This window comes from Pteropus vampyrus, unplaced genomic scaffold, assembly GCF_000151845.1.
Source record: "Pteropus vampyrus isolate Shadow unplaced genomic scaffold, Pvam_2.0 Scaffold45, whole genome shotgun sequence".
Lineage (NCBI taxonomy): Eukaryota > Metazoa > Chordata > Mammalia > Chiroptera > Pteropodidae > Pteropus > Pteropus vampyrus.
Genome location: NW_011888826.1, coordinates 6705391 through 6717348, shown reverse-complemented (window position 1 = coordinate 6717348; position 11958 = coordinate 6705391). Strand labels below are relative to the sequence as shown.

Sequence of the window (11958 nt, the reverse complement as noted above, 5' to 3'; positions counted from 1 at the left end):
GTTCTTCAAAAAAGCTAAGAATTGATCTATCATATGATCCCGCAATCCCTCTACTGGGTATTTACCCCAAAGACTTGAAAACCCATATCTGAAAAGAAATTTGCACACCGATGTTCATACCAGCATTATTCACAGTGGCCAGGACATAGAAGCGACCGAAGTGTCCTATGATAGATGACTGCCTAAAGAAGCTGTGGTACATATGTATAATGGAATATTACTCCATTACTCCATTATATTCCATTATACATATGTACCAGAGCTTCTTTAGGCAGTCATCTATCGTAGGAAGAGATGAAATACTGCCATTTGCGATAATATGGATGGACTTCAAGATAATCATGCTAAGCACAATAAGCCAGAGAGAAATAGTTGAAAATCACATGATATCACTTATATGTGGGATATAAACCTTAAAGCAACAAATGAACAAGACAAATAAACAGAGACTCATGGACATGGACAATAGATTAGTAGTTATCAGAGGGGACGGATGAGTCAGATGGGGTAAAAGGGGTCAAATATGTGGTGAGAGAAAGAAATCTGACAATTGGAAGTGAGCACACAATGTAAATATATATATGCCTTACTGTTAAAATATACAGCTGAATCTTACCGGGTTTTGTTAACCAATGTCACCATAAAAAATAATTAAAAAAAAAAGAAAAAAGAACACAATGCGTGTTTGAACAGAGAAAAATAAAAATAAAATATAAAAACTGGATTGCCTTTTTATTAATGAATTGTAAAAATTCTATATTTATTCTAGATTCAAATCTTTTGTTGGATATATGTTCTTCAAATACTTTCTCCTAGTCTGTACCTTGCCATTTCATTTTTGGAACTGTCTTTTGAAGAGCAAAAGTTTTAAATTTTGTTGAAGTACAACTTATCGATTTTTTCACTTTTATGCTTTCTCCTGTCCTATTTAAGAAATGCTTGAAAAAAAACCGGAGTCACTAAAACTTTACATTTTCTTTGAGAATATTTTTATACTTTTAGCTCTTACATTTAGGTCTATGATCCACTTTCAGTTAATTTCTGTGTGCAGTGTGAGGTAAGGGTCAAGATTGTTTTTTGCACATGGCTAGTCAATTGTTCCAACATCATCTGATGAAAAGATTATCCTTTCCCCCACTGAACTGCCTTAGGATCTTCGTTAAAACATTAATTGACCATATATGTACGGATTTACTTCTGGACTTCTCTGTTTCACTGGTCTGTCTACCTATGCCATTATCAGACTAAGTTGATTATAGTAGCTTTATAATAAACCTTAAAATCAGTATTAATGAAACCAAATCCTCTAAATTTGGCTATTCTATGACATTGTCATTTTCATATAAATTTTAAAATCAGCTTAATTTCTATCTCCTAAAAAAAAACTGAAGAATTCTGATTGAGATTACAATGAATCTTTAGATCAATTTGGAAAGAAGTGCCATCTTAAAAATATTTAGTTTTCTTACCCATGAACACAGGCTATCTCTATTTCTCCATTTATTTGGATTTTTATTTTTTCGACTTCAGGACTCTAAAAATAAGAAAGTAGTTATCTAACATAGGAATTTTAGGAAGACCGTGGTAACTATAGCTTAGAATGGAGGGATCAAAGATTTGTGAAGAAAATAGTATTTTTAAAATTGTTAGGGATCATTAATTTTTTATTGAGATATAACTGACATAAAATCCTGTATAAATTTAAGGTGTACAAGCAATTGATTTGATACATTTACATAACTAACACAGTATGCTTACCACCATAGCTAACATCTCCATCACGTCACATAATTTACATTTCCATCTGTGCTGTGAACATTTACTATCTAGTCTCTTAGCAATGTGGATGTATAAAATAGTCTTGATAATCATAATCATAATGCTGTGAATTAGGTCTCCAAAACTTATTCATATTCTAACTGCAAGTTTGTACCCTTTGACCAACAGTTCCCTGATCCATTTATTTATTTTGTTTACAATATTCTCTTATTATCTCTATAGTATCTGAAGGATGTGTAGTAATATTACTCATTTCTAATGCTGGTAATGTGTCTCCTTTTTTCATATCAGTATCTATTTTATTTATCTTCTCAAGAACTAGCTTTAGGTTTCATTGGTTTTCTTATTACCTCCTTTTTTGCTTACCTTGGGTTTAATTTGCTCTTATGTCTAGTTTTCATTTTAAGGTGAATGTTTAAGTTATTGATTTGAAACTTCTTCCTATTGTGTTTAGTGTTATACTCTCCCTCTAAGCACTGCTTTAACTGCATCTCACAAATTTTCAAAGACTGTAGAGACAGCAATTAACTTCTGGAAAACAGACAATAATGTAAGTAATTCTGGTCCATACAAATGCAGACTGTGCCCCATGGAATACAATTATCCCATGGATATTGTTTAGTTTCACATCCATTTGTAAATTTATTTCAGCATTACTTATTTGATTATAACTGTGGTACTTTGAGTTCTCTTTTAAATCACTGTAATATTTTACCGGTTCCCTCATTAATTAATGAGATAAATAAAAGCTCTGACATGAGTTCATTATCATATGAGAGTCATGATTTTACCATTCTACAAACATTATTTTTAATGTTATTTTATAAACCTAAATAAAGAATGAATGGTGTCTAGCATTTTAGAAATGCTAATTTTATTTGTTACCACTGTAATTTTCTACTAAAATTAGTGGCACTCTTGCAAGTTTATAGAAACCATGAACAAAAAACTGTTTTCCCATGTATTACCATTTACAATGTAGAGCACAAAAGACATTCACTGCAGATAACGCTTCCTAGAAATATAAAGTAAAATAAAATTGAAAAACACCATTAGGATGACACTGATATAAGGCCTTACAGGTAAGTTTAAAAGTACTGTGATATCTACTGACCAATATTTAACATGTTTCAGGATTTTAAGGAGAAATACATGGGATACCTACATATTACATTAAGTCACAGAATGTACATTAAATCATGAAGAAATATTTTTCTGAGTTCTGCACAGATACTTATTTCTCCTGCCAACTATTTAGAACAATTTGGACAATATTTAACAGTTGACTTATCCCCCAAATAATCAATGGGTTTTATTTTAAATTACTAATCAGATAAAACTCTTTCAGGTTATTCTTTAAAGTATACCTTCTAGAACAAAAACTATTTGAAATAATAATAATTTCCAACAAAGCTTATTATCTATATATTTTAAAAACCAAAAGAAACGTCTTAGGATTTTCAAAATTTTGTAATTTAAGAAACCAATAACTTACATTTGGACAAATGTACCAGATCAGCGCTTTAACAGTTATCACATAAATAGCTATCCGCAGTCGTCATCGTTAATGCAAAAAGGTTTTAAATCAGTCTTTTTACCTTTTATTTCCAATAAGCATAATGACCATGTTGGAATTGGAATGCTGGCGGGCATCTTCTAACCAGGTCGTCAAGTGGTTGAATGTATCTCTCCTAAACATAAATGATCATTTGATTACTACTGTCAAAGGATAGCCCCCAGCAATGTATAACGAACAGTATATATTCCATTCAAGGTAACTATTTTTAGCCATATCCATTTATGTAATGAAAACAGATTTCAAGTACTGTATCTGGATTTAGAGTCCATTGAGTACAGTTCAGTTTAGAAATTTAATGTAGCATCATTTCATAAAATTCCAATGTATAAATACTATTACCGAATTGATCAACTTTGGGTACTTACTCACGTAAGAAAATAATTTAGTTGCAATTTTCTGGAGTAAATTTATATTTAATTCAAGACACACGTTTTAAAGTCAAATAGCCAGGGCATGAAGGCGAACCTACACTTTTATTACTGGTAACCATACTTATTTAGAAAAATTCTCTGCATTGACCACTGAACTGAAAAATTTCCAAGTTCTCACCTTGTAATATCATACACTAGTAAAGCCCCTGCTGCACCTCTGTAATATGACCTTGTGATGGAACGAAAGGACTCCTGCCCTGCCTGTGAGGAAAGAAAAGGTTGAGAGTTTCCTTTAATAAACTGTCCTCTACATTTTTTATTATTCATATGCATAATATAAGCAGGTAAGGAATGAGTGCATAAAGGAAAAGAAGAAAACCTTACTTCGCCATCTAGGAAAAAGTCAGATAATACCACTATTGCTCAAATCAACCAGATGCACATGCCATTCCCCCAAAACCCTCCCCAACAAGACCTCTAAACCTTTTTTGGCAATCCCTGACAACACAATTTACTGAATGGCTTCACAATACATGAATCATTATTAGAGCACAGAATGGACTCCTAGCAACTAAGCTCTGAAGACAAATTTGAAAGGAAGCAAATAACCCAGAGCCTCACATTTGAATTCAATAACCCACTCCCTGGGGCAGCTGTTGACACTAGAATAAATAAAGTCCATTGTAAATAAATGATGAATGACATCTTTACGCCCACCATCTGCTGGTGTAAAGGTTGTTGGAAGGCCAAGGATGCAGATTTTATCAGTTATATCATAAACTGCAGTGAGCTTTCAGCAGTCATCAAATGGAATTCTTTGAGCAATCATTTTATTATGAAAAACAGAAAATGGTTCTGAATTTAATTTATATAATTTTTCTCCACACTTAATCAATTTTCTCTGCATTTGATATATAATGATGTCAAAAGGCAACAGGATGTAAAAGTCATCTTTATATCCACTTGTAAAAACAGACTTCAGAGATTATGCAAAATCAGTTAATTTCTCTTTTACTAGTGGCACTAATGTTCTGTTTAAGAAAGGCTAAGGGATATACCTACTGCCTTTGAGTTTAAAACTGAGACGGTTCATATCAAAAATACTTTTTCATTTTTAATCACTTCTTTCCCACCTTTGAGAAAGAAATAAGCATGTAAATTAAATAAACATAAAGCCAGATTTCACGATTTTTGTATGTAAAACCTACTTTCTTGAAACATACTCATGTTTGCATCTTCTAAATTCTGATCTTCCAATGTAAATATTCAGCCCTTCTTACCTGAACACACACAGACAGCTCAGGTTCTGCCCTATTCTAACACTCAGCACTATAACTTCTTGTTCTTGTTAGCCCCTCCATTACACTCCCTCCCTCCCGTGCCTCCTACCCCCAGTGCCTAGCACTGGGTCTGGTACACAGCAGGCATTCAAAGAAGTCTGTTGAGTGAAAGAATGAATTCTAATGTCTTAGGTCAAATGCACAAAATGGTCATTACTCCATCCACCTAAATAAGTGGACATCAGTAAACCTTAGCAGTAAAAATAACTTCTATGTGGAAACTAAAGATAAGACCCTCTCTTGGTAATTCATGAGCAATTTTGGCACTTAGAATAATGTCTTATGCTAAATTAGATACTGAGAAAGTCATCACAGAAAAGGGCTGTAAAAATAGCCAACTCACTTCACAAAGATTGAGGCTAAAACACTAGGTAATACTAGTTGGAAGCATAAAATTAAAAATATTTTTATATAGTTTATTGGGATGTATCTTAAAAAAAAAAGTCCTTTCAAATCCAAGTTCAAAATGGAAGCATCATGGAAATTTCTTCTTTAACTGCTTAGCATGGGAAAACTAAGGTCTAGATTTTTAACACATTAATTTCACTGTGAATTACATATGCTAAAGAAAAACCACATTTGGCGCTCTTGTGTTTCCCTCGCCTAAAACGAAGCAAAGGTAAAGTCTTTTAAAACAATCTTGCGAGGAAAAAAGCACATATCTATATACCATTCCCATTCCTTCCAAGAACAAACATGTTGCAAACATGTTGCAAATAACATATTTAATGCATCATTTTATTTTAAATCCATCGAATCTGAATTTTGCCCATTATAAAATCAAAGAAAAACAACAAAAAACCACAAATTCCAATGAGGTCTATGAATGTAGCTATGCATATTAAAAATCTCTAACTACATAATAAGCGAAGGTCAGTACTCAGAATAGTTTCTAAATTTTTGAGACCTGACTTGTAGGAAAAACATCCCACACTCTGGCCTAGTCTCTGTTAACGGTACTGGTAGTCTTGAAATAAATCTTGCTCAAATAAGTGTTTTATTATGGCTTTTCCAACCACATACAAACAAACAACAGCTAAAGGCATAAAAGCTAGCCCAATGATTAATTATCTTGATCATATTAAAACAAAGTAATCAAGTTTTTCAAAAGCACTTTAATATAAACTTGTCCAAACTGTGATTGACCTATATTGTTTTAAATGAAAAAGAATGTTAACTTAGGAAACAGATGTTATTTTTGATCCTCCTCACTATAAAGTGTTTCCTTAAAGATTTCAGAAGCTTGAAACTGAACAAGATACAGAGTTCCTTATAGTAAGGAATTCCTAATAGTAGCTGAGAGTGTAAAGGAAAATGTATTTAATGAAACAAGGATGACTTAGGCTAAGTAAACAGCACCAGAAAAACCTGGCTGGGATGGCCAGAGTGGACCATGAGCTTATCTGCTCGCAATATAGCTGTTGATTTCAGGGGGCGGGGGGTGGGGGGGTGGTTCCAGCAAGATACCCAGATATACAAAGAAATAGAATGGAGCAAGTCAGCCATGAGAGATAATGGGCAAGCTCATTTTTAGTGATGCTTAGTACTGAAATCAGTCACAGAACATTTGTGAATAAGAAAACTTACAGACCTTTATTTTCCATGTGAGAGTTGCTAAATCAAATAAACTTGATTCTTTGCCCCTTATCTTTAAAATTTACTTCCATTGGCTAGATTAAGATTCTCCCAAGTTGGCTTCCCCATGTGCCTGAGTTGTTCCATTGTAAACAATTCTTATAGTTAACCAGGCTGGCAACTTAACTCTTCTTCCTCCCTTGTTACCTCTAACGTACTTTACACACATAAGCTACTGCTGAAGACCTTCTAAATACCGTAAATTTAAGTCCTTAGCTCTTAGAAATTTGATATATTTGTTTCTTTAGAATTTTATCTTCTTAGTCAATAAAAGTCTTATTCGCACAACTGATTTTTTTGTCTACTGATGTCCTCTGTATTCTGAATATTCCTACTTTTGTACCTGGTTAACTCTCTTTGAAAAACTATTTTCTCCTCCTTCCATCTATCCAATTTCTATCCCCTCTGATAACCAGTTGGAGCTCCCCGATTCTCTCACAAAGCCTCTGCCACAGCCCATAGTCATCCTCTTCTCACAATTCCAAAAGCATTTTCATGTGATCATTTGGTTCTAATACTACTGATTAAATAAAACGAACACATTGCTCAAATGCTTATCTTTTTCCCTCTTTAGTTCTCCTTTAGCAGTAGTCTAACTCAGAATACTGAAGTATATTTATAGCAGGCACTAAAATGTTATCTTAATTGATCCCAAAGAACCAATAAAGTTAGAAAATTAAGAGCTGTGAGAATCAATATTACAGTAATACCTCTTACTTTCATTTTCAGTCATTTATCTAACAACTGCAGCTATCAAAACCTAGCCAACGACCAAAAATAAGAAAAAAAAGAATTTCTAAGTAGCCAAGTAAGTTGTCTAGTGCCCCAGCGAGAAATCTCAGGTACTTTCAACTTAAAATCTAGGCCAGTGATGAAGGAACTGTGATCAACAAGGAAAATGAAAATGTCATGCACTAAATTCTAAATGCATTAACAAGACTTGTTTTAAAAAACAGATCAGTAAAAATCAAAGTGACTTTTTAGGCTGCCTCAGTGTCCACAGTGAGGATGGAGAAAAAGTCAACCTGGACTATAATTCTAGGCCTTTTTAAAGGGAGTCTCCTATAGAAACTAAAGTAGATCCTGAGAAGAGAAACAAAGGTTGTAAATATCTAGAAAGAACAGCAGATGCTGAATGCTTTCAAAAATTTAAGAACATTTACTTTGAAAAAAAGACAAGAAGAGAGGTCTGCTGACTTCAGATTCTTTTAATGCTGCCATAGAAGAGAATACCTAGAGACCACAGGTAGGAGGTAAACATTAGAGTAGAATGAAATAAATGCCTGAGATCGGTTCCTGTCTCTGTGGTTGTTTAGGAAAAGGCTGATGAAAAACCAACAGTTGGGACTCTAAAAGCCTCTCAATTTCTGGGGCTGGGGGGATGGGAGCAGAGGGTTAGCAGAGGCACTACGGTTTCCCAGTGCTGGTTCCAGGACTCTTCCGCAGCCCCACTGAATTGTGGTCATTGGTCCTTACGGCTCCTTTGATACATAAAAATATTCATTTTGGGGAGGTAAGGAGTTGGGTGTAAATGGACATATTTATTTACACAGGACCAAAAGATGCCTGTGATTGGCTGAAAAGGCACTTTTAGCATGTATGTTTAACATGATATTTTACATAGTCTCACTAAATCCTATTTAATGAAAATAATGTTTGTAAATCTAAAATAAAACTATTTCTAGAGAAGTTGAGCAGATGTATATGGACTTAAAACATCTATACTACACATTTTTGGGAAGAATAAGATTTATTTGGATGCGCTAGGAAGGCAACTGAAATCGACAAAAGGCAAAAGACAAGAAGCAACAGAAAAAGATGGTGAGTAAAGGCTAGATGAAGGTCTAATAATGAGAACCCACTTCTTACACCTGTCTTCCATCAGTCAGTGAATAGGAACTGGGTGCAACTGATGTTTTTCTTTGACTTACTGGGACAGAGATGAAGAACATCACACATGTGACTCCTGATAAAAGAAAACAAGTGACACAGGGCCAAGGGAAAGTGCTTTAAGGGAGGCACTGATATGCTGTTATCATTCTTTCAGTAAGGCCTCCAGAAGCTATTGGCTAGCAGCTAGACATACTATTTTCAAAAAAAAGCAAAGATGGTGGATGTGGATATTTTGCAAGGAAAATATTTTTATTTTTGTGAATGGAAATGGATGCATTATGAATGACAAATTTACTGAGATAATGACACTTAGTCATTGGGAAAAAAATTAATTTCTTTAAGACTGACAAAACAAACCATAACATTTGGCAAAATTTTCCCTGAAGGACTCTAGAATGAATGGTTTTGTAAATGTCCAGGGCCAGGGACATGACCCTTGCTAAAAACATAGCTTGCTTTCCAATGTATAGATACACTGCAAAACATTAATGATACAGGAAACTAAGGTTAATTCAGATATAAATAAACTAAATGTGGAACCAACCTTAATGTGTGTCAGATAATGTGTATTAAACAGTTTGGAAATTAGATATGGAAGAAGAAAACCAATAATAAGAGGAAAACCTACAGGGCAGAGACTCAAGAACAACTTTCAAAAGTATTAGGTTAACAGAGTTTTTTGAACATTTGTAAAACTCTGGACAGGCCATTGGGTCCTAGCATCCTCCAACTGAAGACCTGAAAATCTTATTCTTTTTTTGGGGGGTGAGGGTCATAATAATGTCTTCAAAGGCACCACAGTGTCTCCCTTTCATGTACAGAGGAAAGAAAATTACCCCCTGCTCTTCTAGCGGAAGTGTGAACAAGAGTTCTTTTTCTTTTTCCCCTTTATACTGTTCAGCGAAAGTAACAGTTATAGATCATTGCGGTAGAAAACAATCCACTCACATGCTAAGAAAAAAAGGCTCCTATCAAAAAAGGCAGAGCTAGTCAAACTACAAAAGAAAAATCTAGGAAAGAACTAATGGCTTGTTCAAGTTTCAAAAAGCGGGGTGGGGGGGCTTATTATTTAAGGGAACACTAAGGATAGAACGACAATTGAATAAACTACAATTAGGTGATTTGTGCCTAAAATATCACATAATTTTCATTACTATAGTAGTCCTTCCTTTCGAAACCATGTATTTTTAGTAGATGCTGTCTCCGAACACATCCAATGATCCTACTGATTCATCCAATAAAATTTACCAAACATCGTATCAGTCAGTAAACTGAGAATATAAGATACAAAGTTGAATAAGATATAGATAGACGGTTCTTTCCCTCATGATGCTTATTCTGAGAAGGTTAGATATGTGAACAAAAAAACTGACAACAGAATCAGAGCTACACCAGGAATATACATAAAATATTATGGGGAGAATCAGCTGTCTCATGAAGGTCAGAAAGTTCCACAAGAGTCGACATCTGAGCTGGTCGTAAATGTAAAAGGGGGAAAAAGTACTTCAAGCAAAGCAAGTATTTATGCAAAATACAGGAATTAAAAACCACTTTGTTAAAGAACATCAAGCAGTTTGGTTTGTACTATGCTATGCTGAAGGATGTGTGCTGCAGAAGTTTATTAGCTAAGAAAGCAATCCAGTTTGTGTAAAACAATCGGTTTTCAAAAGAAGAGAAACTCTTAAGGAGTAGAAAAATACTTCTTTTTGGTTGGAGAATATTCATTTTAAATCTCTAGGAAAGAAGAGATTTTGCATATTTTATCTTTCTTCTGTGCCGTTTTGAAATCATGTTGCCTGAGAGAATCTGGGACAGAGCAAGAGAGAAATCTAGGGTTTTCCATTTTAGGGACAATTATGTGATATATAGGAAGTATAAGGAAGTCTCACAATGGCCTTTGGCATTTTGCTTGGTCTCCTTGGGAATGTGATCTGTGAGAAGTATAAGGAAGTCTCACAATGGCCTTTGGCATTTTGCTTGGTCTCCTTGGGAATGTGATCTGTGAGAATGAATATTCTCTAAGGCTCCTTCCTTCCCTTATAGGTGACAGGTGAGAAATGAAGACTGAGTAGCTAGAGGAAAAATGACTTGGGGTATATGATGATAAAATGCCCCACAGTTTACAATTACTAGTTTAAAGAATATAGTCTTTTTCATAACAGGAGACCTTTTTGGTTTTTCTCAACTGGGGTTCCATGAAAAATTAAGTCCTAACAGCCCCAAGGCAGTGGTTCTCAAAACGTGATCCCAAGACTCCTGGACTTCCCTGAGACTTTTTCAGGGTCTATGTGGTCCTCTGTTTCCCAACTACCTATTTGTTGTGTGAGGTTGTATTTTCTTCATATACTTCAACTAAACAACACACATAGAACTCAGTACAGAAGTAGATATGAGAATCCAGCTGTCTTCTATTAAGCAAACAGTAAAGAGACTTTTCAAAATATAACAAATGACACTCCTTTCACTAAAAAAAAACAGGGTTTTTTTTTTTTGAAAAAGTTAATTTCCATAAAAATTGCATTGTTTAGCCCAATATATGAGATTATTATGGCTATTTCTAAATGAATAACTAAATATTTAAAAAGTTTCTTAGTTTTAGTTTCTAATATGATAAATATTGACAGCTATAAGCCACACAAGCAAAGGCTCTTTGGGGTCTTTATTAATTTTTAACAATATAAAGGGATTCTGAGACTAAAAAGTTTGAGAACGGCTACCTTAAGACATCCACTGTATATAATAAAGTAACTTCTCTTTTATGCATCTAAAATGGGAGAATAGAGAAAATCGTTACTCAAATTATATTCTGTGGTTCAGATGAGAAACTGCCATTAAAAATGATATAGCATGTAACAGGTACTCAATGAACATAAATGAGAGAATCAGGACTGGGAGCAAGGTGGCTTCAAGTGGTTGGGACTAAATCAAACTTTTAGAATACATTAATAAACTGTCAGCTCAAGTGACTCTATGGTATTGACATTCTTATTTTACTTCACATGTGTGCTTTAGACATGCTGCTTGTTTTCCTTAAAAACGTAGTTTCTAGAGCATTTCCATTTAGCTTCAGCATTCACTCAGATATGTTCACCAACACCTGGGGTACACCTGTTGAAAACCCTGCATAGGAAAAATGAATCTTTTCTGGTACCATATTTCATCTCATGGCTGCGGGGGGAGCGGGGGTGTTAGTGTCTAACAAACCATAACAGGCATAAAATAACATTAAAACAAAACATACAATATACTTTTGTTATACTTACCGTATCCCATATCTGAAGTTTTATTTGTTTCCCATCAATAGTTATCATTCGAGCACCGAACTCTACACCTGAATAGAGTAAAAAATGATTTGTTATAC

General features: G+C 34.2%; 1 protein-coding gene across 2 annotated transcripts in view; it reads right to left on the bottom strand.

Annotated features, from left to right (window-relative positions):
- The window catches only part of RAB2A (RAB2A, member RAS oncogene family), a 99643-nt gene that overhangs the window by 44442 nt on the left and 43243 nt on the right, over positions 1-11958 (bottom strand). Inside the window, exons 3-5 of one of the 2 annotated variants that reach the window (XM_023530065.1) lie at positions 11861-11928; positions 3908-3990; positions 3378-3470 (exon numbers count right to left, since the gene is read on the bottom strand). In XM_023530065.1, the coding sequence (XP_023385833.1) occupies positions 3378-3470; positions 3908-3990; positions 11861-11928 (244 nt within the window). The remainder of the gene's footprint in view (positions 1-3377; positions 3471-3907; positions 3991-11860; positions 11929-11958) is intronic. The other variant, XM_011359189.2, reaches the window with a different exon arrangement.